Source organism: Melitaea cinxia, chromosome 16 (assembly GCF_905220565.1).
Source record: "Melitaea cinxia chromosome 16, ilMelCinx1.1, whole genome shotgun sequence".
NCBI classification, from domain to species: domain Eukaryota; kingdom Metazoa; phylum Arthropoda; class Insecta; order Lepidoptera; family Nymphalidae; genus Melitaea; species Melitaea cinxia.
In genome coordinates this window covers 16,019,066-16,046,602 of record NC_059409.1, presented here as the reverse complement: position 1 = coordinate 16,046,602, position 27,537 = coordinate 16,019,066, and the positions used below count along the sequence as shown (strand labels likewise).

The window sequence follows — 27,537 nt, the reverse complement described above, 5'->3', positions numbered from 1 at the left end:
AAATAAACGCTTCAGATTCAATGGCCCCCAGTAGGATTTTCATCTGTGTCGGGGTCCAGAAGCACACAATACACAAGCACCAATGTCCAGACATCGACAAACATCTATATGGCCAACGCAAATCTTTTTTTCTTTTTTATTGGTTCATCCTAAATTTGTGTGCCTTTGACATTGTATTTTATCAGGTATTTCTAAATTGTTACTAGATTAGCACATCAAACTTGATACATATTAACGATGACTAGCCCGTTGGCGCAGTTTGTAGTGACCCTGCTTTCTGCTCCGAGGGTTGTGGGTTCGATTCCCACCCCGAGTCTGGGTGTAATATAAATATTTATTTATATATTTATATATGTATTATTTATAAGTATGTTTATCGAAAAAAAAAATATGTAGCTATATACCAGTCGGCTGTTACCAATAACACAAGCATTAAGTTGCTTACTTTAGGAACAGACGACCGTGTGTGTATTGTGTAGATATTTATTTATTTATATTATTATTATTATGTTGTAATTTTGAATTTTTATTCATCATTATCATTACAGCCTATACAGTCCACTGCTGGACATAGGCCTCCACAAGTTTACGTCAAAAATAACGTGAACTTATGTGTTTTGCCCATAGTCACCACGCTGGGCAGGCGGGTTGGTGACCGCAGTACTGGCTTTGTCGCACCAAAGACGCTGCTGCCCGTCTTCGGCCTGTGTATTTCAAAGCCAGCAGTTGGATGGTTATCCCGCCATCGGTCGGCTTCTTAAGTTCCAAGATGGTTGTGGAACCTTGTTATTCCTTAGTCGCCTCTTACGACACCCACGGGAAGAGAGGGGGTGGCTAAATTCTTTAGTGCCGTAGCCACACAGCACATTTTTATTAATGATTGCCTATTGACAAATTTACTCATTAACTAATACTTTGTGTTACTTGACGTGATAATGCATGTTGTGATAACCTGTAATCAAAAGAGCATTGACATTCTGTATAAAAAAATATATGAGGAATAATAAAGAATATAATCATATAGATCAAAATCGGTAGTATATATATATCGTATGTGGTGTAATACAACGTAGGGTGATGGAAAAAAGTGTGTGTGTCAGCTCCGACGCACGATTGGACTTTACTCCTACAGATTGACTGTCTAAATAGACACAAAAAGGCTTACAAGTCTAAGAAAAATATATTTACCATATCAAATGGTAAATAAATGAATCCAATAACGCCATCTATTAGGAGCCGGATGGCGTTATTAGAAAACGTCTGAACGCCATCTGTCGAGATAACGTTAACAACAACGTAACGAGGTCATTTTTTTTTCATAGATTTTACTGCTAACATTCTTTTCATTCCGGGGACCTTATATGAAAATGTTAACAGTTAAATAAATACGCCATATTAGATATAACTCAAAAAGTAGTTGTCAAATCTCAATTAAATTTAAATGGAACCACGTGCACCACCTTCAATTAAAAAAAAATCATCGATTGATTGATTGATTGATTGATAAATCGGGCACCCTGTAAAAAGTTCTGATGTAACCATACATAAAGAAAAATAGAGTCGAATTGAGAACCTTCTCCTTTTTTTCGTAGGGTCCATAGAACATTAAGGAATATATTTGCACACCCAAAAAACCTCTTTAAAGGTATTACCTTACATAAATTATGGTCCTTTTATAATTAAAATATTAATAAAATTTATGTAATTCTAGTTACATCGACGTAAAATTCTTATCGTAAAAATGTATATATATTTATGTCGTAAAAAAAATTCTCCGCCTTACACAAGTCATAAAATAATTTTTAATATTTGACAAGTCCATCGCTTGACACATCAACAATTCATTGTTATTATCCATTAAAAACAAATGTTTCGTCAACGCTCACGGACCGCTTATGTTTCGCAGCGTTTCACGCCTGAGTACACATTTAAAAGTTACTGCCTCCCGAAAAACGTGGATAAACAGGAATTAGTATTCGTATAAAACTCGTATATAAGCTAAAATGTTTACAGAAGCTACACTGTCACGTAATAAACTCAGTTTGGAGGTGACATCCTATTCGGATTACCGCAGTCTTTAGATAATATATTTGAAAGGTAAAAAAAGTTGGGTTTGCTCGCAAACTGAAAGAAAAACCGACTTCAGTTGATATTAGCAAGTAATACTACGTAAACATGCATTATTATTAATTAGTTCAGCCTGTAACATCACACTACTGGGCACAGACCTTTTTTTTCATGTAGGAGAAGCTATTATTATTATTGCTAAGTGTCACACGTATTCTATTTGTCATATTACAGATATTTATTGTATGAATGGATAGTTTATTATGGGCCGAGCGTATATGTTATTATTATTTAAACTGAGGTAGGGCACAGTAGGAAAGTTCCTGCTCAATCTGGAGCAGCCCGACTGGGTACCTCGATCTTACAGAAGATCACAGCTATATAAAATTGTTTTTAAGCAGTGTTGTGTTTCTGTTGGCGAGTAAGGTGACCAGAGCTTATGGGGGAATTGGGGGTAGGGTCGGCAACGCATTTGCGATGCTTCTGGTGTTGCAGACGACTAAAAGCTATGGTATTCGGTTATTATCAGGTGAGCCGTACGCTTGTTTACCGACCTAGTTATATAAAAATAATAATAATCTTTATTGCACACCATTAAAACATACAAACAAAAGTAGTTATAATTAGAAGAAAATGTACAAAGGCGGTCTTATAGCTAAAAGAGCGATTTCTTCCAGACAACATTTGGGTATAGGACAGGGCATAGAAAAGCGGTTAGGAAGTGTACAAATAATTGTTATAGAAATTAGCATAAATTAAAATAGAGTACAAAATTGTACCTAAATACATACATACAAACATACATACATATGCATGCATACTTACATACACTCACATATACACACATAAAAAAGACAATCATGACGAATTTAGCGACAAATAGTGAGCCTTAAGATACTTTTTGAAGCTAAAGAGTGATTGAACTTGTCTTATAGGGAGAGGAAGAGAATTCCAGAGCTTAACAGTTGTTACGGAGAAGGAGTTGGCGTAGAACGAAGAAGTGTGATGTTGAATCTTAAGAACCAGATTTGAGTTAGATTGAAGAGACCGATCATGGGTGTCGCAAAGAAATGCGAAGCGTTCTTTGAGGTAGTGAGTTATCTTGTATCTTGTATATATATAATTATACAAAAAATATGTTTGTATTGTGCATGATTCTGAACAACCTTTAGTGGTTGATGCAGTTTATCTCAAAAGTAACTGAAATTGAAAAGTGAAATTGTTCTTGAGGCCGCTTTATCTGACAAACAAAAATTTTTGATTTCACAAGTTAAAAATTGAAAAAATCTGGCAGACAAATTTATTGTTTTTGATAAGTAATTAAACAGTATTACCATATTAGAAATTTATATCTTTCAGATACCAATTATATTCTAGATAACAATCTAAAATATTTTTCTATCAGTAACCAGTTAATCTGGTCTCTTTCCTACTAGGAGACTATGAGCTAAAGGCGTTTGTTATTTCGTTATTAAGACGTACCTGGTCTGAAGTCTGCGTTGTTTGATGCTTCATTGTATTTCGTTATAATTTTACGAACAATAACGTCCTATTCGTCTGGTTTACGAGCAACGAGCGCACGTATGTGCGTGAATTACAAGGGACAATTATGTGGAATTAGCCAACTGCTTCTGAAATTCTAGCATACATGGCTATCTTATTAGAACATTTGATGGCGTCAAAATTTTATCTTCATTGCACAAAAGTTTCAAGCAACCACGAGACATGACGATGTTGTGAATACGTTACGAATGTAAGGGGAACGGCTATAAACAGTATAAAACAGTAATTATGCAAAAAATAAATAAAATAGAATCAATTCAAATGCAAGTAATTACTGATTATTAATGTAGTTATCAAAAATGTTCTACTACACGCTAGAAACCGCTTTTTCGATCATTGTTGTTAATTTTTTTTATTATTTTTGCCTGCGAAATTTACACTTCTAAGCTGTAGATGCCCTTCGAGATATATCAAAATAATGTACAATTGATATTCCTCATCAATAGATTTACAATAAAATCGGTGATGACGTTTGCTATCCTCTATATTTTCTTTTTTTCTCAATTATGACGTGGTGTTTTTTTAACCAACTTCCGAAATAGAGGAGGTTCTCAATTCGATTTTTTTTGGACCGATTTCGATTTTTTTTTTTACTCGAAAGGCGATGCATGTTTGGAGCTCATTTAAATGTAATAGATGCCTGATAAGTAATTTTACGTTGTATTACTTGTCGATGTCATTGAAGTCGGTTTTTTTTTCATTTGTGAGCTAACATAATTTTTGCTTCTCTTCCTTTATATTCCCTTTTGCCTTTAATTCAAATGTATAATGAAAGATTATTATTGTATTAATTTTTTATAAAAAAAAAATTGGAATGTTATACATTTGTAGGCTTCCTAAATAAAACCAAACTTAATGATAGCTCACTATACTCATTCAAACTCTTAAAAAAATGTTCATTTACATAGCAGTAGTTTATTTTAAAGGTTTATTTTAATGCCGCTCGTATCCTCGTTAGTGTTATTCACACTGTTAATTGCACAAAAAAAATTAGTTTGTCCTTGTTTTCTTAAAAGTATAACGTGTAAAAGTCTCAAGATAAAATTTGAAAATAATACATTAGTTTCAAGCAACCTATAATAACATTTATTAAAAAAAAAATAGATTTTAAAATAAAAAAAATATGGATTTATTAAACAAAAAAATATATATATATAGAAAAATATCTGGCTCTATCTATATTATATACGATTCCATTTCTTGATATTCTTGATCAAACTCTATATCTAACAAAATAAATGAAAAACATAATCTAAGATTTGATAGAATTAAAGAAAGATAAAATACAAAATAAAAATAGTATTTATTGATAACGCTCGTGTTATTAAGATAATGCATCAAGTTTGGATTGGATATTATTTTCTAAAGACTTTTTCATCTTTTTCTGTTCTTCTCACTTCTCTCATCCTTATATTCTTTTACTTGATTGAATTATGTATTTACACAGTCTTTGAAGTTCTTTTTTACGCTGTGGTATTTAATAGAATTTAAAATCTTCCAGCTTATTCTTGCAGTAAAAGGCAATTTTATCCACGGTGTATGGACCATCTGAAAATAATCAATCATCATATAATGAGAAAAACTAAAAACTGTACTTAAGTTACTAATAAACGGCTTTTGTTGACTAGAAATTTTTTACAATTCTAGAGACATTAAAACAAGTGACATTTAAAGTCTTTCAAGAATTACTTTTATTCTAGACTTAAATATTGAAGAAGTCATCAACTCTTATATTATACATATAATAATTAAAACATAAATAAAAAGAGTTGAAGTCAAAGAAATGTACTTAATATCACATCACGCACAAATTGTCGTCATAATATGCTGACATAAGCATTTGAAACCTGAACTAAATCAGATCTCATCCCACGCATTGCCCGTGGTCTCATGATCTGTCTTATGTTGAAAATTTGCCAGTAAAATATAAATGTGTAATATTTAGTTACCTATCTGGAACCATTCAGTAGAAGGAAAACCAGATTCAGACCTTGCAGCTGCTATAGCTGCTCGCATTGCGAAAGCTACTACTATGCCCATACACGTTGCTGGTTCACCGCTTGCTGTAGAAAATAACAAAGATCAAAAGATATATACTAGTTGGATTTGTATCAATATGAGATGTGGACAATAAACGATATACAAGAATAAAAGATTAAAATTGCATTAGCTCAAAATATTCAATTATAGTGTCCAGCGTGGTGCCTATGGGCAAAACACATGAGTTCACGTTATTTTTGGCGTAAACTTGTGGAGGCCTATGTCCAGCAGTGGACTGTATAGGTGGTGTGTAATGATGATGATGATGATGATTCAATTCTTGAGGTAGCATGCAAAAATAATTCCGTAACGTCATGCTAAGTCAAACATGACACCGATGGGCTTTAGTACAACCAGCCAGTTTTTTGTCCGCTGCACCAATGAGTCGTACTTACGACGAAGTAAATGCAACACGATTAGAGCTTCTAACCTGAATTAGATTTACAGCCAAAAGTATTGACGATATTTAAATCCAAAATTATTATTTATTTTTTACTCAGAAGGTAGAAAATCAGCGTACAGTCCGCCATAATAAGCGAATACCGCAGAATATGGAGTCCACTAAGTGGACTGCATTGCGTTGCCGACGCTAAACCCTTTACCCTCCCCAGGAACTCTGGCTACCTTACTCGCCACAGTAACATAGCACTGCTTGACAATACTTCCCCAGTCTAGCTGCAATAAAATTCGAGCAAGATATTTCTTGTTGTCCCCCATATAAATAAATCTTCGAAAACATTTGACTTTACAATTCTTGCCCAAAATAGCAGTTTTGTTTCAAATGTTTAGTATGTATGTAAACATAAATTCCTACTTGCCTTTAGCACCAAGGATTACTTCAGTGCTGTAGGATAGCTTTCTGAAGTATATTCTGAAATCCTGTGGAATGTCTCTTGCTTGCGGAACCCAATAATCCCAAGTACGATTAGTCCGCAGTTCTCCAGTACTTCTTTCATAGACCAACCGTTCCGTAGTCCAGTAACCCACTCCCATGATGAACGCACCTTCCACCTTGAATGGAATTTAATGATGAAGCCTTAAATGAGTATTCGTATTATAACTACGACGGCATAATAATAATGAAAATTAAACGATAATGAAAATTAAACATTAGTCATAAATTTACTAAAAGGTATTATTAAATTAAAATTATAATACAAATTTAACAGTAGCTGTAACGTTTTTGAAATATGTAGCTAAACATACTTGACCAACATCCAGTTCAGGGTTGACACTTTGTCCAACGTCTTCTATTAAATCAACTCTTATAATTTCCCACTCTCCTGTCAGAACGTCTATTTCAACTTCAGCCAATGTTACACCATATATATTGTACATTTGTACATCAGCAGTATTAACGAAGCTATGAACTTGTAAATCTATATCCATTTCGAATGCTTTTTTCGTTAGTTGCTCCCACGTTGGATTAACCATTTGACTTCTGACCGGTTCCAATCTTCTCAGTAATTCTTCACAGCATTTTCGAACTCCAATTCCGACGTTTTGTGTAGTTATGCTAGCACCGGAGGGGTAGGTATTCGGCGTGTTCATTGTGTCATTAGGTTTTATTTGAATTTTTTCTACTGGTATTTTTAGAAAATATGCACATATCTGGATGGCTTTTGTATTGATTCCTTGACCCATTTCAATTCCTCCATGAGTGATAGCAACAGTGCCATCATCTCTATAAACTGACAAAGTGATATCGTAAAAAAGTAAAGTACATGCTACCTACTGGATCCCATCTAAGGAATGAGAATCGCAACCCTCGTTTCTTCCATCTATTATCGGTGTTAAATTTTTCTACAGCAGCTTTTCTCTCTGTGTATTGTGACTCAGCTATCAACGTATCTAACATTTCTTTAACAGAACCATGTTTAGCGAGGTCTAGATTAGTTAGACGAACCTCGAGCGGGTCCAAGTTCATTTCATATGCAATTCGTTCCATTAACGACTCAGCCATTGCTATATGTTCCAAAGTACCTGGAGAATTGTTTATATATTATTTAAAAACAATTTGTAATTTTAAATCAGCCACTGTCCATGGCATTGCTGTGCATTTCTATGTAGATCATATATAAATTTTAAGTAATATATGTTTTAAAAATATATAAACTTTCCGGCGATTTCAAAAAAACGTACTAAAACATTATATAGCCGGCTTTCGATAAATCACTACATAGTATAAAACAAAGTCGCTTTCTCTGTCCCTATCCCCTATCTTTGTCCCCTATGTCCCTATGTCCCTATGTCCCTATGTCCCTATGTCCCTATGTCCCTATGTATGATTAAATCTTTAAAACTACGCAACGGATTTTGATGCGGTTTTTTTAATAGATAGAATAATTAAATAGGAAGGTTTATATGTATAATAACATCCATTAAATAGTGGAAAAATACTGTTATTTTTGAGGTTTCTAATGTGATGTCGTAAATAATTACATTTTTTCCACTTACATTGCAAACGCAGCCTGAACCGTACGAGATTTATCAAAACAATGTACTAAGTATTGTACACATTGAAAAGGTCTACAGAAAACTTCGCTATGGTATATGTCTATCTCTTATGGATATCCCACAATAACATTTTTTTCATTTACTTTTTACGACAAATAATGGTTTATTTTCAAAGCGATTTTAACCAATACAGCATTAATCCTTATCTTATTAAATACCTTAAATACATTGTTGATTTAATATGAATCTATATGGCTCTTTACAGCATATGATTTAAATAAATATTTTCCATGATATTACAGTTTTAAAAATTGCAGGACGTAGCGTTTGCGGTGGTTCCGGTCGGCTTTTACTCTAAAGTGCCGCGAGTGCGCGTGCGGGCCACGGGTAATAATGAATAAATCAAAACTACTGGATCGATTTTAATCATTTTTTCAGTGAATGACATAGGCTATAATTATATTTTATACCCGTGCGAAGCCGGAGCGGGTCGCTAGTGGACTATAAAACACAAATATAATTTTGCAATTAGACCAAGTAGTTGCTGAGATTAGGGAGTTCAAACAAACAAACATTTTAATTCGAAAAAAGTAAACAATTTCGAGATAATGGCCGCAACAAAGAGGTCTAAGGGATCTGACAAGTTTTTACAACAACAATAATAATAATTGTTTTATAATATGAACTTAAAATTTGACATAGATGTCCAAATTCATAGTTAGTAGACCACCAAGATCGGATTTTGCGCGAGAGCTATGCAAAAGAGGTCTAAGGGCTCTCGATTTTTTTTAATAATATACTATGTTTTTTGTGTTTGCTTATAATAAGCTTGAAATTTGGCAGAGTCCACTATGAAAGAATTTGGTGACAGAGCTACATTAAGGTGGTCTAAGAGCTCTCGAATATCCTTAATTTTTATGCTACAAACTTGAGAATTGTCACATAGGTAGTTTACAATTAGTAACTGCTGAGAACGGATTTCGTGACAGGATCAGATTTAGTCGGTCTAAGGGCTTGAGCAAGTTTGTATGAAAGTCCTTAATTTTTTGTGCTAAAAGCTAATTTTGTCAGGGAGATAGTTAATATTTAATAGACGTCTGTGAGACGTCACGCATTCAGTTTATCCAAAACTTACCAGGTGAACGAACCCAAGTATTAGAAGGGGTATCAGTGACAGTATTAAAAGACTTATGATTCCAAGCTTCATTGTTATAAACATTTGAATACAATTCAACTCCGAACATCATAAGAGGCTCATTAATAACATATCCATTATCGTTATATAAGCTATGATTTAAATACTGTATTTTTCCATTTCTATCGACGCCTATCTATAAAAAAAATCAATTATTTACAAAAAAATTCAGTTTTTTGTTTTAGATTATTAGCCGTTCAAAATTACCTACTAAAGTAATTTACTGTCCTCAATAAATATTTCAAAATTAATTCCCAAAAATACAATGTGTAGTTTGTCATAAGGAATAGATTACACATTTTTTTCTAGATATAAAAATAAGGAATGAAGTGGTTCTTGTGAAAGGGTCACAATGCACAAAAAATGTATTAATTATTAACAAAAATAAGTAATAGTATTTTACAAATTATGTGATGTTTATTTTAGTTTTCTGAAAAATTACCTCAAAGTTCGAAGCAGAAGGCGTTCGTTTTCCTATAGCTCTCATGTTGTGATTGAGGGACTGAATAAATCGACAAGGTCTATTGAGTTTGAAGGCCACAAGACTACACGCACCACATATTTGCGAAGCTCGGGATATTTTGTATCCGTATCCACCTCCAATACGTCTGACGAATACATCTATCCTTAAGCAGAAAAATATAATAATCTTAGAAGAAAAATGTTTTCAGTTTACAGATCGAATCCAGCTGTTATTGAACGCTTGTTTTCACATTCAAGCTCTTTATGAAAGTCACGTAAAAGTGGTTTTGAATTATACCTGCTCTGATCAATGTTTAAAAGCTTGGAAACGGTTCTGTGTACTAAGTCTATGTATTGACTAGCAGCATACACTAATAATCCTTGTTCAGTTGGTTGTGTGACACATACCAATGTTTCCACACAAAAATTATACTGTCCATAAATTGTATTTTCGCCTTTTATTATTTTAGAGACGTCAGTTCCTATCTTAGTAGCTTCGAAAGCTTTCAGCAAGGTGACTTTAGTTGAATCTTTTATTGTATTTCTTATATCGATTTCTGGTGTTCTGACGTTACTGTATTTTACTTTGACTAAAGCAGCTGCTTTTTCAGCTAACTTTTGTGACTCAGCAACAATAATACCAATAGGTTGATTATAGTATTTAACGTCTCCATTGCAGAGTAATTCTTCATCGACAACATAAAAGATACCCACTGGTGGGGTATAAGTATTTGTGCCGGGTATGTCAGAGGCTGAATAGAAAGCAATAACTCCTGGTTCTTTCTGAAATTAAAGCAAATGTTTGGTAATTCAAATTTATCATGGTCTATGTTTGAAATAAGAATTTCCAAATCTTACTAAAGCAACACTCGGGTCGATACTGTCTATTGTACCGCGGCCAACAGTTGAGAGTACAAATGCCGCAAATACTTCGCCCGGTAAAGAAGGTAAGTCTTCTGTATATTTGGCTTCTCCAGCACATTGAATCTGAAACAGTTACACGACTGTTAACTTTTTAGCTTCTATTTAAACGCATCTACAGCAACGGTACGTTTACAGTACCACAATTTTCTTATATCTTAAAGAACATCACTATACTCTCTTCACGAGTATATAGCTCGTATAGTAAGGATATATATAGTACTTACTAAAGCATCAAGTTTCGGGAAAGGTTTGTTTACAGGCCACGTAGTTGGATTAGTTGTAAATATCTGTTTGCCGTCCGACACCGGTCGAGTTTCATGTATCTTTACAGCTCCGGACTGATAGCGACGATTTAGTTTGTCCCGGGGACACAGTGAAAGAAGACCCTGGAATCAATTGAAGTTTCTCGAGTCTATGAACTGTTCGCCTTGTTTAATTTTGATTTAATAGAGGGTATTTAGTGGAATAAAATATAGTTATTTAAAATTAAATATCAACTAAAAAGCTTATTTCTTTTAGATTTTTTTCTATATTTCGCAATTTACAAATTTAGCTGAAACTACATTACTATACTGTTATACTATTTCCTTAAAATCCATCCATTCCGATCTTTTGTTAGTGACAGTCAATGTAACAAAAAACCATAAACAAATAATCTATACAAATAAATAAAATTGTCTGTCTGTCTGTTTGTTCCGGCTAATCTCTGGAACAGCTAGACCAATGTCTACGGGGCTTTCACTAGCATATAGCTGATGTAGTAAGGAGTAACTTAGGTTACTTTTATTTTAGAAATATTTTTATTTTACAACTTTGCGAACTGAACATTAACTTTTTTGCTGAATTTCACGCGATCGAAGTCGTGGAAACAGCCGGTAAACATATAATTTTTTTTAACAAAGCCCTTCAGAACCCACCAATCTTAGTGACAGTTAACATTCCTTTAAGAATAACCCAATTTCAACCCAAGTTTACAGTCTTACCTTATAAAATAATGACAAAGCCATTTGTCTCCTATACTCAACAGGAGGTTCCGGCAGCTCTTCCGTAACAACGAGCTCTTTATTTAATACTTTTAATGCGCCTTGTAGCGTTTCATTTTCAAATAAATGTTTGCCATTAAGATATGTTTCAGTTTTCCAAGCTCTGGTAAATACGGGAGACAGACCTCCGTATACTATTGTACTAGTCACCACTACGCCCTCTTCGTTTATTTTATAATTAAAACCAGCATTTACAATAGCATGGGCGTTTTGGGATCTTGGCATTATCTGAAACCCAAACAAGAACAAAATAAAGTCTAAAATAATTGTTTCTACGTTTCATAACCTCCATTGAAGACAAAAAGGTTGGTACATTTTTGTCCAGGGTGTCGTTAATACTGATTCTTCGAAAAAATTCCGACAACTTTGACCCTATCAATTGGGACTTAATATTATAATTTTATAAGTTTTCTCTTTTAATGTTATCTAGTTGACCAAACGCACCTTGCCCTGTTTTAAAAGTGTTAACCGTATACAGTGAAATATAAGCCGTAATCATATCATATGGGTGTCGTAAGAGGCGACTAAGGGATATAACACAGTTCCGCTACCACCTTGGAACTTAAAAAGCCGACCGATGGCGGGATAACCATCCAACTGCTGGCTTTGAAATACACAGGCCGAAGACGGGCAGCAGCGTCTTCGGTGCGACAAAGCCAGCCCTGCGGTCACCAACCCGCTTGCCAAGCGTGGTGACTATGGGCAAAACAGATGGGTTCACGCTATTTTTGGCGTGAACTTGCGGAGGCCTATGTCCAGTAGTGGACTGTAGAGGCTGTAGTGATGAATCATATCAATTGGTGTTTCAACATCTTATATGATTGATAAAAATGCCTATTTTTTAATGCAACATCCGTTTGATGAGTGTTTTCCTTATTGTAAGCCCCTTTCATAAAAGTGTTCATAAATAAAACGAGTTAACCACTATGCAACAGACAGATAAAAAGAACCGAAAATTTAACATTTTCTTATATTTTAAACTAACGGCCCATACTTTGCATGGGTATTATTATACTATTTACTATCTATATTATAATGATTTCAGCGACAGTGAGGCACGCGGCGCGGGAAACGAAAGCATCGAGCCTGTCCCGTTTCGTTAAGATTAAAATCAGAAATTAAAATATCGTTAGTTTTTATCATAATATTAAGATATTATACATTTGAAATTAATGTTTTAACGCACCTTAACGTAACTATTCTGTGGTATTTGTTAAGTGGAGGTAAAAGGAAATTTAAAATAATTTTTCCTGTCATATTTTCATCGAGGAACTCCTGCATTGTCAGTACTAGACTGTTTCCAGGAGCTTGAACTGAAAAACAAAAACATATTTTCAATGAATTTAAATTTGGTTGAAAAAAAGAAACAAATAAATAAAACAACAGGTTAGTGCTGTAAATATAAAATTTCTTTATAACACAGTCATATTGTTTGGCAGACTTAACAGAAGACCAAAGAGCTGCTGATTTTGGTGCTATAGGACTACGAGAAAGCCTTCAACTGTCTAGAACTGGGATGTCCAGGATTATTTGCAATAATGTTTTGAAAATTGACAATTATTGAGGTACTAAGAGGAACTTTAACACGATGACAATGTCCGTTCATAATACAAAACCAATTGACAACAACCGTCAATCTCAGGTAGGAGCTAAACCTTTTTTAAACTTTTACCTGAGTTAGGGTACAGTTCGAAATATCCTTTTTAAAATCTGTTTCAGCCCGATTGGGGAAGTACCTCGACATTACAGAAGATCATAGCTAAATAATACTGCTTTCAAGCAGTTTTAAAAACCTTTGTATACTTACGTATAGTTACTTGCGCCCCAACAGTTTCAAGAAGAAGAAAAATGTCAGATGCGAATCCATGATGTTGATTTTTCATCACCAAATTTCCAGCAATCGTCCCCAACTGAAAAAATTGTACATTATGATTCGTAGTTCTTTTGAGTGGTTTGGCAACAATTTTTAGTAAATCCTGATCTTGAAGTTACTGTGATTAAACTCTGGTCCTTCTCCAGCACGGGGTAAGAGGCCTGTGCCCAGCAGTGGAATATTACAGATGGAAGCGAGCGAAGCAAAATCTATTTCAGAATCATAATTAGGATTGTTTATTAGGAAATACGTCAAACCGAAAATGAAATCAAGAACTAATACTTTTTATAAGCTCGAACTAAAACAAAAGGTGTTATAGAAAAAAACTCACGTTCCTCACTGGTATGTGAGCCACTAACTTCAAGTGATCATTTAGAACATTCAAATAATCAAAAGAATCGTACGTCGACATGGCAGTGAAAATACTCATGACCTCAGTGAGCGTGTTTCCACCTCCTATGATTAAGTTCTGATCTATTATAAACCCTTTGAGTTCTGGCACTCCAGATATATCTATAAGTACTTTAGGGTATTCTAATACTGGAAAAGCACCTGGAAAAATTGTTTATACATAAATTAAAATCATATCACAACCTACGAAAATATTTATTCTCAATTTAGTCATCTATACAAATAAATAAAATTGGAGTGTCTGTTTGCAATATTAAAATAACCGCTTTTTACTAAATGCGTATGGATGTATACTCGGTACATATACCAAAATAACATTTTTCACAATTTTTGTCTGTCTGTTTGTTCCAGCTAATCTCTGAAATGACTGGAGCAATTACGACGGGACTTTCACTGGCAGACAGCTGATGTAATAAGGAGTAACTTAGGCTACTTTTATTTTAGAAATTTATTTATTTTATGACACTTCAAACTGAAAGTACATTTTTGTTAAATCCCACGGGGACGAAGTCGCGGTCACAGCTAGTTTATTATAAATTCGTTTCATATTATGTATTTAAAAGTGTATTAAACTGAGTTCACATGAATGTATTACAGCTAAATTATTCTGTCATAAAAAGCAAAGAGTTAACTTTGCAAACTTTTTATCAATTGTTTCATCGCTACAATTTGTTTATTAAGCAATCTAAGCCGGTTCTCAAGAATTTTTGTGTGAAACTTCAAAAAGAACTTTTAGAGCTCTAAATTCTTACTTACATATTATATTATCAATATTATGTATAGTCAATTATTTTGACGAAAGTCTATCTGGTAGAGATTGCTAATAATAAGAAAGCTGAATGTGAACTTGTTTATGTTTTGTTTTCTTTTAATCGTTTTGTTAATCATTTGTAACTGTATATATTGATTCAATGATCGCTATCGACACTTCTACTTACACAGGACTCACAGACAAATGTGCTGACCATGACGTTTGCAACGTCAACCAATAATCACAAATTTCAACATGATAATCCCGATAATTACAGTATATTTAAAATTATTTGTATTTGTAGTGATGACAATAAAGCCTTATTCGGTCCAACTACTACATTTAAATGTTATATTTTTACCTTTTCCTGTATTCCCAGCAACCAACATGTAAGATTCGACGCCTCTTGTGTGCCATATATTAAATATATCAGCTAAAGTATGGACTCTATACCATAATTTATTGTCGCATAATGTGATACATTTTACTTCATTGTGCACTTCGTTTTTAGAAACAAGACACCAATCGCTGTGTTCACATTTTTGTTTCTCGCAAATTTCACCAGTTTTGTCACATATTTTTAAATCTTCAATATCTGGAAGTTCCTGTGGATTTGTCGCGTCTGTGGCGTATTTCTTGAAGGCTTGTAAGATAGGTCTATATCCAGTGCATCTGCATATATTACTACCAAATGACTGTTCGATTTCAAGCATTGTCATCTTTTTACTTTTTAGAAGACTAAAAAAAAAATTGTATGTAAGTCGTAACTTTGGTTATGAATTGAGAACTCTTAAAAGATGTACTGTTGTGTTTCTAGCTGGTTCTTCAGAGTAGTTTCTACATATCAAAATTAATCTCTTTAAATAAATTTTTTTTCGAACGACTATACAAAAGTGCATTTAACGCAAATTTTATTGCGATTTTTATATAAACTAAAAAAAACTGACAAATTAAATAGAAATTAATAAAAATATTATAAATAAATATCTTATAACATACACACACCGTCGTCTGTTCCTATGGTAAGCAACTTAATGCTTGTGTTATAGATAACAGCCGACCTGTTATACTTTTTTATGATAAACATACATAGAAATTATACATATATAAATACAAATATTATATTACACCCAAACTTAGGCAGGAATCGAACCCGCGACCCGCAGAAAAGAAAGCAGGGCCACTACAAACTGTGCCACCGGGCTAGTCAAAAATAAATAAATATATAACATCGTTGACACGTTGACAATCTTAACTATGATTGTAACGTTTATGTTATTACTTATTAATTTACAGCACGGTTAATAAGTAATATATATGCCGACTGATGGCGGGATAACCATCAAACTGCTGGCTTTGAAAAACACAGGCCGAAGACGGGCAGCAGCGTCTTCGGTGCGACAAAGCCAGGCGTGCGGTCACCAATCCGCCTGCCGAGCATGGTGACTAGGGGCAACACACATGAGTTCGCGCCATTTTTGGCACGAACTTGTGAAGGCCTATTTCCAGCAGTGGACTGCAATAGGCTGATATGATTGATTGATGATTGATAATATATACTCGTGTTTTCAAAATTATAGCTAGCAAAAATTAAAATAAATTTGCATAATTATTCTAACGTTTCGTCATAATACTCGTAAATGAGAATGTCAAATAATTCATTCATTGCAGTATTCAGTTAATTTTATTCTGTTTATTTTCTATAGCCTCCAGAATTAGTTTGGTCAATGACCATAATGCACACACACACTCGCACACAAACACACACATACACATACACACACAAACACACACACACACACACACAGAGAGAGAGAGAGAGAGAGAGAGAGAGAGATCTGTGTATATATAGAGGTATAACAAAGACAATAATTGTATTTACATTCTATGAAAGTTCCTGACCTATACATAGCCATAACCCATCCTGGAGAGCAGTACCCACATTGAGTCCCGTTGTTTTCAGCCAGTGTCTTCTGCACAGGGTGGTAGCCTTCCAAACGATTTCCAACCTTCTCTATAGTCGTAATGTCCCAATCTTGACATGATGTTACTGATACCATGCACTGTAAAAATTAATGTTACCAGTTTCAAATGTTTTATAGAACTGAATTCGTATTTACAGAAACTAGGAGAGGAGTACTATTGTTTATTTCTATTTATTTCATATATCATTACCTGGAAGAGACTGGTGATTTAGCAGTAAGGACACAGATTGTATGGTAAACTTGATGCTAGAAGTGACCTAACTTACCGAATTAACACCTTGAGGAACTTCGCCGTGGGCCTTGGTAGCTGAAACGATGCACGCTCCGCAGCCAGCTTCTAAGCACATGTATTTCGTGCCTCGCAGTTCGAGCGTATTCCGTAGGTAGTCGAGAAGACTGGTCGTTGAACTGACCTCAGACCCAACTAAAATACAAATATAAAAAAATAAAATAAAAATAAAACTACATGTATATACTTAGAAGAGTTACATCATAATCAAAAGTGATTCTAAGTAAAACGGTTGAGTTAACGAAGTTCAGTTTATCAGCACTGGGTTCTGGTGGCACATCTTGTCTTACATTGAAAGCTGAAAATTTGATAAGTTTTTTATCACTACTGATTTATGCAAGTTATTAACTCTAAGGCAGTTTACATCATCATGTTTTTTTTTCTTGTCTACGCAATCATATATATTAATATGCTAAGGTTAAGATGTTTTTCTCCCTTTTTAGAAAAAAAAAAAACCTCACAATTACTGCTTGCTCTACCGACATCCACAACTAAAAAATTTTAACTGTTTAAAAAGGAAAGTCACGTATGCCTTAAAAAGAAAGAAGGCTATTTTTTTCCTCAAATCAACGTGGGTTAAGCCGCGGGGCTCAGTTATTTTAAATAATGATAATGAAGTATCCACACGGCAGTGCCGTGTGGATATCTGCCGTGTGGTTTCCGGCTCAAAAGAATCGTACCACCCCATTTCTTCCCAGGGAGTCGTAAAAGGCGACTAAGGGAACTCAAACTAGACCTTCTAGTTTGCGTAGTTATTCACCATCCAGGAAATGGAAAATTCCGTTATTAAACCCGGAAGGAGTCTCCGTTAGGCGTTCTCGCAGCTGATTCCTGCAACCGAACTGGCTCCGCACGTATCGGCTTGCCGTTCCTGCGGATTAAGTCAGCTAGGTCGAGAGGGTGGGCGTGGGTCTTGGGCAACCCTGCGTTTTCCTTAATCTGTGTCCCAGGCGACGCAGTGTCTGCGGAGAGGTCACTCTGCCCACGACAGTGCTGCTGCGTGGAAAACAACACGGGGAGTGGCAGTGACCGGTTATAAGTCCGCATATAATAGGCGTCAAGTGCGGGCGCCAGGGGTCACTCTCGTCAGTGGGAGGGTTCATCGAAGACCCATTGATCGGTTACCGCCCGCTTAAACCGGGCAGCCCCCGGCCAATTAGGTACCGATCCGCCTCGTCGTGGATTTGCTTCTTTAGGGTGTAGGAAGCACTAGTAAATCTAGAAAGTTCACGTCGTTACAAACCACACCTGGATCTAAGCAGCAATTAAAAATACACACCAAAAACCCACTTTTCATGCGTTTATCGACATGGAATGTCCGTACGATGAGGACAGGCTTCCCAGACACCAATGGAAGCTCAAATGGCGCTGACGACCTGCGCAAAACTGCCTTAATCGATGTCGAGCTCAAAAGACTTAACATAGCGGTTTCCGCACTGCAAGAGACCAGATTACCGGACGAAGGCTCAATACGCGAGGCCTCATATACATTTTTCTGGAAGGGAAAGGACTCTGCTGCCGCACGTGAGCATGGCGTTGGTTTCGCAATCCGCAATGATCTCCTTTCCGCAATCGAAACTCCTCGAGGAATTTCGGAGCGCATTATGGTGCTGAGGATGCGAAGCAACTGCGGCTTTGTTACTTTTATTTCCGCATATGCCCCAACACTAGTTTCACCTGACGAAGCCAAAGACCAATTTTACGACCAACTCACTGAGACGGTACGTGGCGTAAGTTCTAGTGACAGACTTTACATCTTGGGTGACTTTAACGCCCGGGTCGGCCAGGACAGCTCTGCTTGGCCCGATTGTGTGGGCCCCCACGGCATTGGAAAACTCAACGAGAACGGACAACGTTTACTTGAGTTCTGCTCGAGCCAATTGCTGTGTGTGACCAATACTTTCTTCAAGGGTAAGCCTATGCGTAGGGTGTCCTGGAAGCACCCTCGCTCTGGTCACTGGCACCAGCTAGACCTAGTCCTCACCAGAAGAAAAGACCTCCGCGAAACCATTCACACGCGTACATTCCACAGCGCGGAATGTGACACTGATCATTCCCTAGTAGTAACACGTGTAGCCCTGATCCACAAAAAGATTCATTCGTCCAAACCACCTGGTAAGAAGAAATTAGACCTTCCTAAAACTAGGCATGACGATTTGATTCGTGATTTTGAGGATTTGGTACGTAAGGAGACTGAAACTTGGGATGTAAATGCGACCGTCGAAGACGAATGGAGTAATGTCAGAGCTCTTCTCACGGAAACAGCTGCCAAAGCTTTCGGCTATCAGAGAGCTAAATCTCAAGACTGGTTCACTGAAAATATAGAGCAACTTTCACCCTTGCTTGACTCTAAACGCGACGCTGCTCTTGCTCACCGTCTGAATCCTAATCCAAAGACGCGCGAAGAGCTTACAATTTCTAAAGCAGCTCTTCAACGCAGCACACGCCACTTTGCGAATGTCTATTGGACCAATATTTGCCACAACATCCAAGCGTGTGCAGACTCAGGAAACTTCAGCGGTGTATACTCTGGTATAAAACAGGCCATCGGCCCAGTTTCCAAAAAGACAGCTCCCCTTAAAGAAGCTGATGGCTCTGTTATAACAGATCGTCATCGTCAAATGGAACGTTGGGTAGAACACTTCACCACTCTCTATGCAACTCCAGTCAGCATCGAACCGGAGGCTATTCAGAGCATGCCTAAACTGGATACTTGGAGTCAATTAGACGACCTACCTACTATAAGGGAATACCACATTGCTGTAAAGCAGCTTAAGCGCGGTAAGAGTCCTGGTAGTGATGGAACCCAAGCAGAAATACTTAAACTTAAGTGCGTGTCACCTATTCTGCACAGTCTGCTGTGTAAGTGCTGGGAGGCGGGGTGCGTGCCTCGGGATATGCGTGATGCCAACATCATCACACTATACAAAGGGAAAGGGGATCGCGGCGATTGCAACTCCTACCGTGGTATTTCCCTTTTGAGCTCAGTCGGCAAGCTATTTGGACGTGTAATATTAGGAAAGCTCCAAAAACTTGCAAATCGCGTATATCCTGAGGCACAGTGTGGTTTTCGCCCCCGGCGTTCCACAGTCGATATGATTTTCTCCCTTCGCCAATTACAGGAGAAGTGCAGAGAGCAGAAAACGCCATTGTACGTGGCGTTTGTTGACTTAAATAAGGCCTTCGATACCGTCAGCAGGGAGGGTCTTTATACTGCACTGAAATGCATTGGGTGTCCACCGAAACTCTTGAGCCTTGTTCAATCCTTTCACGAAGATATGAAGGGCGCTGTAGTTTTTGATGGCCAAACGTCTGATCAGTTCGAAATGCGTAGGGGTGTCCGTCAGGGCTGCGTGTTGGCTCCTACCCTGTTTGGTATATTCTTTTCGATTATCCTAAGAACTGCTTTCGGCGACAGCCAACAGGGTATCCACCTTCATACAAGAGTAGATGGAAAGCTATTCAACATCTCACTGCTTCAAGCTAAACGAAAGCGTCATGATCTTTTCGTTGACTCTTTGTTATTTGCCGATGATGCAGCTTTTGTGGCAAACTCAGTTCTCGAGCTTCAAACAATCATGGACAAATTTTCCAAAGCATGCACTTTGTTTTCCATGTCCATAAACCCCCAAAAAACTGTGGTTCTAGCGCAAGGCAGTGCAGAAATACCTGCAATAATGCTGGATAGCACTGCTTTACAAGTGGTTGATAGGTTCTGCTACCTGGGATCGACTGTCTCGAACAGTCTCTCTCTAGAAGCAGAGATCAATACTCGCATCGGAAAAGCGGCGACTACGTTCGGGCGGCTCAGTACAAGAGTGTGGAACAACAAACATCTTACCAACAGGACCAAGATGATAGTATTTCAGGCCTGTGTTTTGAGCACGCTCTTGTACGGAGCGGAGGCGTGGACGTCCTATGCGAAGCAAGAACGTCAGATTAACACTTTTTATATGCGCTGCCTACGGAACATCCTGGGTATAAGTTGGAAAGACAGAGCGACCAACGAGAGGGTTCTACAAATTGCGCGGATGCCCAGTCTAACTGCCATGCTAAAACAGCGTCGGCTGCGTTGGTTGGGGCATGTACACCGGATGGACCCCTCTCGACTTCCGCGGCAGATCATGCTTGGCGCAGTTGCGAACGCAAGGAGGGATGTTGGGAGGCCTTTGCTCCGTTTTAAAGACTGCGCCAAGCGCGATATGGTCGCTTTTAACATAAATCACAACAGCTGGGAAAAGTTAGCCGAGAACAGAGACCAATGGCGTAAGAGCGTGAAGGATGGTCAACAACATCACGATGAAGCCTGGTTTGGACTCTTATCGGACAGGAGAAACAAAAAACACCAGAACAGCGACATCAGTGACACTAGCACATCTTTTCCTTGTTCGGTGTGTGGTAGAATCTGCCGCTCCCGTATCGGCTTGTACAGCCATCAGAAGAAATGCTCTTCAGACACCGCTTAAATCGTCTGGAATAGACGTAGAGGCCTATGATGATGATGAATGAAGTATCATCAGCTTACAATAGATTTTCATGATTCTTCTTTACTAAATATCAAGGTCTCTTATGTATCTGAAAAACGTGAATGGACCCAGAATTGAGTCTTGTGGAACTCCCATCTGTACAAAAGACCCAGACGATGGAATATCATTTACTTCAACTCTCCAAGTTCTATGATTAAAATAAGAACTTAGAAGTTTTTCGATTGAGTTTCGTGAATGATATATCATGATAATCAAATGCCTTGAATAAATAACAGGATACCCCTAAAACATCTCGCGATTACATTTGACACCAGCACCAGTTGTTGAGCGTCCTATAGTAAAACAAATTGTTTATTATTCACTTCAATAGAAATAGGAGCTGATGGAAAATTATTTTTGCAAACAGTTTTCTGCAGGCAGTGAATAGAAATAGGCACGTGAAACAATTTTTTCGGATTTTGTCGCGGTTTATTAGGTTTTTTGGACATCCGACGTTTCAGATACTTTACAGCAACCATTATCACGGTAGGAGTCAGTCCGAAAAAGATGTTTCATTGTAATGAGTGAAATTCGCGTAAACGACTACTTTACTCTTACCAACCCGCTTTTCTATATTATAATTGAATCCGACTAATTAGCCATAGTGATCTAAATGTAATTTATTTATTTCAGTTGAGTAGGACGGAGTACCATCTGTAATGTTATCAATGCATATTGCTGTAGAGTTAGTTATTTGAACAATAATAAAAAATAAGAGCCTTATCTGTGGAATTTAATTTTTTATTTAAGCAAATGTTTGTTTCTTTTAAGGTCACCATGTCTTGTCGGTATCGGTCATTATTACGAAAGCATGATAGCGATCCTTATTTTAATAGGTATATTATCCGCGAAAAATGTACGAATAAGCACGTCTAATTTACATGAAAGGGCATCAATCTTTTTTAGACTCCATAATTACTACCTCTAAATGTGACTGATCGATTCAGCCTGCAACATCCCACTGCTGAGGATGGACATCTTTCCCCTTGTAGGAAAATGGTCGAAGCTTGATCCACCACACAGTCATATCGCATGTTGGTACTGTTGGTGTTGGTGGTACTATTAGTAATGATCACTATCAGTTGTCTATGATAACAACCGGAACCGGCAGCTGTACGTGCTCTCCGAGACGCGATGGCTATATATTTTTAGGAGTTTCTCTATCTGATACATATTCTGAAGTGACAAATATTTTACTAATATTATTGCTGTCTTCGCGATAAACTTTTTTTTTATTCGTCTAGATTGGCAAACAAGCTTAGAGCTCACCATCAGGGGAAGCGTTTACAATAGCCTATCTCCTGCAGCATCAGAAGAACCGCAAGCGCATTGCCGATTCTAGCCCCCGATGGCCAGAGGTAGGGCTCCTGGAGCTCTGGCCACCTTACCCACCACAGGAATACAACACTGTTTGAGAGTAGTATTATTTAGCTTTCATCTTCTGTAAGGAACTTCTCAAGGTACTTCTTCGGTGACTGACTGCTCCAGAGTTCTAACAAGATATAGGCTGTACCCTACCTCAAAATGTCAAGAATAGAACACTGTGTAGTCACGTCAGTCAAAAAATTACAAGAAATAATAATAATGGAATAAATTTAGTCAGTATTTTACCCTAAATATGACAGACCTATCAGCCAACCGCCAATGGAGAAGCATGGTGGATTGTGCTCCAATCCTTCTCCTACATGGAGAAAGAGGCCTATGAACAACAGTGGGATATTACAGGAATACGAATGCGATGACAGAAATAGTTTGTTTTAATTTTTTTCCCTTTTACTTTGACCCTTAATTCCTTTATTTTACCACTTAATCCCTTCATTTTAAGCTGTGAATTGTAAATAAGAAAACAAAATAGAAAAGTTATTTTATATTAAATGGGATAGCGTTAAAAATCTTCAGAGTGAAATTGATATTCAGAAATATTAATAATATAAAATAAATCTTTCACAATAAACACTACTATAAAAGATTGACATTTGTAATATTTTGTAAGCATTTTTTTTTTGTTCAAAATTAAAAAAAAAAACAAACAATATTTAACAACTTGTTACGAAACGCTCTACGCCAGGATTTGCTGACCGGAGCTAACTCCGAAACATTCCCACGACTCAAATCGTTAGCCGAAGCTTGTTGTGAAACTTACCCACCTGGGCATCGCGCTGTGTGAAAACGACCCAACAAGAGGAATGCAACACAACCCGATAACCCCAACTGAACGATGCTTCTTTAATTTTAAGTCACTCTTGTTTCTCACATCGAACAATTGTCACGTCTCATTAATTATAATTTTGTAATTTAAATTTAATTTCGCTTTTATAATTAACTTAATAACAAATCGCTTTACGGTAACATTGTTTTATAACCTATTAACAAATTGTAGTTCGTGAAAATTTAAAATATAGGTAAATGACACGGCCTATTTTATCGTTCATTTTGTTCATTCACTTGTACTAATTCACCTCTAAAAATATAATCACCACATATTTGCCATATAAAAAAAATATTTGAAATATAATATTTATAATTGACATATTAAAATTAAAAAAATATATTAAATACTAAATAAGTAAACACAATTGTTTTCGTAAAGTTTTTAAATCTTCAATACGATAATAAATATAGTTACAATGGCAAGTGAACTAACAAGTGACTTAAATGGAACTGCCAGTGATAATAGTTAAAAATTAATTAGCGCAAAATTAAATAAGTAAGTATTAGTTTATAAATATAGATAATGTACATAGTTAATAATTAATATTGTATACACAACTCTGCCCTCCTAATTGTACTTGCAGTAATCGATACTATAATTTAGAATTGGAGACCAATAGATTTTGAAAGTTGAAAACATATTTTTAATTTCATTTATGTTTCTATAAAAATATTTTAAATAGTTGTTTGTTGAGATTGTATATTTCAAAAGAATGATAACTTGATGAGTAAAGGTATATATTTAATAATTGTGTTTGCAGGCACACGAATGAAAACCGACTTCAATTATATCGACAGGTAATACAACTAAGGTAGACAAAAAAATAGTCAAGTAAATACGCATTATCAAAGATAACTCCAAAAGTTGTAATCAGATCTCGATGAAATTTAAAGGTGACCACATGGGCGTACCCAGGGGGGGAGGGGGCAAAGAGGCAAGAGGCAGCTGCCCCCCCCTGGATTTCGTTAACCTCCCTACTAACTATCTACTATTGAAGAAATTACTACAGCTTTGAACCTTGAGCTGCGTTTACCTAGAACAGCAAGCCGTCAACAAAATAGGGCAAATCAACCAGCTGCTTCCCTTAGCCAATACTTTCGTCGCTCGTTATACGTGCCTTATTTGGATTCGTTATCATCTTCAATAGAGGCGAGTTTTGGCAAAGACCATTCACCAGCTTTTACTCTTTCATTGTTGCACCCTGCATAATTAAAATTACAGCTTCAAAATTACAAAAATGTATGGAGGAAGTATCCGAATTATATGAATTAGAAGGGATCACATCTGAAGCCGAACTATGGCGCACTTTTTGGATAAATAAGCAGAAGCAGGACTTTGAAACTATTGAAACAACAGAGTTAATACAAGTAGCAAAATCTTTTACCTTTCTTTCTAATCTTTTTACCCGAAGGTGAAGACAGCCTTAGAAATTTTACTGGCAATGCCTTATTCTACTGCTACAATTGAAAGGTCATTCAGCACACTCAGACGTGTAAAAACGTGGCTGAGATCGACTATGATCGAAGACAGATTAAATGGGCTTTGTATGCTCAGTGTACATAGAAAGTTTGTTAACGTTATGGGCGATTCTTTCACGGAAGACGTCATAAACCGATTTGCTGAAGACCCTCGAAAGTTACTGTTAAAATAGCTATATAATTAAAGAATTTAAATAAATAATTACCTATTTTAGCTTATGTTTATTTATTTGACTAGGTGCTTATACAAGTAAAATTTGATTTGCCCCCCCCTGGCCCAGAACCTGGGTACGCCCATGTGACCACATGATAAACATCGGCCTTCAATTAAATGAAAAATCATCAAAATCGGTACACCCAGTAAAAAGTTATGCGGATTTTCGAGAGTTTCATATATATTATACTAGCTGACTCGGCAAACGTTGTCTTACCGCTAAACGCTATTTAAAAATAGGGGTTGGTGGTAGAAGGGTGAAAATTTAGGGTTGTATGTATTTTTCAACGCCAAATCATAAAATAATAATAAAAATAAATAATTTATCAAAAAATTAAAAAAAAATTAGGGGTGGACTATCCTTAACATTTAGGGGGGTGAAAAATAGATGTTGTTCGATTCTCAGACCTACCCAATATGCACACAAAATTTCATGAGAATCGGTCTAGCCGTTTCGGAGGAGTTTAACTACGAATACCGCGACACGAGAATTTTATATATTAGATAAATACGGTCGAATTGAGTAACATCTTTCTTTTTTTGAAGTTGGTTAAAAAATTAATATAATAATTATGTTGAAAAATAATAATATATTTTAAAAAATAAATTAAAAATAAAATAAAATAATTTAATAATTTAATTATGATAATATATTTAAAAAGTATAAAAAAAATTCTTTCTGAAACAAGTTTTGTAGATTGAGATAGAAAAAAATCAAGAACTAGAAAATATATAAATTAAACAACGTGTTGCTTCTACACTATCCGAAGGAACTTCATTCCTACCTGGTGTCCCATGACACCACATAATTTTTATTTAAAGTTTTTTATTTTTAATTTATTATTATATCGTATGTATTTCTAATTTCTATAACGATTATTTGTACACGTTGTAACTTCTTTATTATGCCCTGTCCTTACCCAGAGGTTGTCTGGAAGAAATCGCTCTTTTAGCGATAAGACCGCCTTTGTACATCTTCCTCTAATTGTACTACTTTTGTTTGTATCTTTTAATGGTGTGCAATAAAGAATATTATTATTATTATTATTTATTATATTTATCAAAGACATTTTTTTCATGTGTTATCATATTTAATAATAATTTACTTTTTTATACTTATATCAAAAAAATAAAAAAATATTGTGTTCACACATAATAAAGCACCAATATAAAAAGAATAGTAATACACACAAATATAACATAATAATTCGCACGGTAAATCCAGTACTTAACATCTAATGGCACATACCCGATTGTTGGATGCCGTTGACGTGAAACTTGATACGATCCATGACCGCTGTGCTACTGATAAGGCGGCAGACTGACTCCTGCTACCCTGCTTTCTTAAAGTCAGTGCAAGAAGCCCACGTGACGTGAACGTGATTTAACTTTAGAACAAATAAAATATATCTGAGTGATATATCTTTTTGCTGTGCCCACTAGTGCTGTGCCCACTTAGCTGCAAACGGTATTTGTAGAAAAGTAATTAACTAACTTTCACATTTCTCGTTCATTCTTTTTTTTAATAACTTCAATATCGACATAATAGGAAGCTGCATGACATCAAGTTTTTCTACAAACTCTTCAATGTAATTTTAGCTACTCCTAACTTACGTCTAGATTAAATTTTGCTATCGCTAAATTACCGCAACGACATATAAAACCTACTTTTAAAATTAAGGTGCAAAGTGTTATAGCACGTTTCACAATTCATAGAAGTCACTAATAGTAATGCTATAGACATTTTCTCGAACTACCCTAAACTGTTTAATAAGTCAGTGACTGAGCTTATTGGTGTTTAAGGTTTTAATAATTAATAAATAAAAAATCTCTTTTTTTTGTATAATACTAATATTATTTTATATTGCGATTTTATTTTATTGACATTAACTTATTATGTATTGTATTGTATCAGTTTTGGTTTTTATTGTATTAATTTTATATTGTTGAATTAATTAAAGTTCGTTATTCTATTTTATTCAAAATTTTTATTGTAATATAAATTCCTTTGATTTCATTGTATCAATTATATGGTATCAAATTTAAT

At 35.7% G+C, this 27,537-nt stretch overlaps 1 protein-coding gene across 1 annotated transcript; it reads right to left on the bottom strand.

Annotated features, from left to right (window-relative positions):
• Positions 1-5,107: 5,107 nt before the first annotated feature.
• Positions 5,108-26,782, bottom strand: LOC123661053 (xanthine dehydrogenase-like). The gene is given in 16 exon segments (XM_045596065.1): positions 5,108-5,178; positions 5,580-5,693; positions 6,489-6,681; positions 6,877-7,386; positions 7,388-7,653; positions 9,263-9,458; positions 9,765-9,948; positions 10,083-10,567; positions 10,643-10,771; positions 10,933-11,094; positions 11,692-11,979; positions 13,956-14,176; positions 15,148-15,524; positions 16,689-16,849; positions 17,038-17,195; positions 26,740-26,782. Coding segments are annotated over 16 exon segments (3,558 nt in total).
• Between the last annotated feature and the right edge of the window lie 755 nt (positions 26,783-27,537).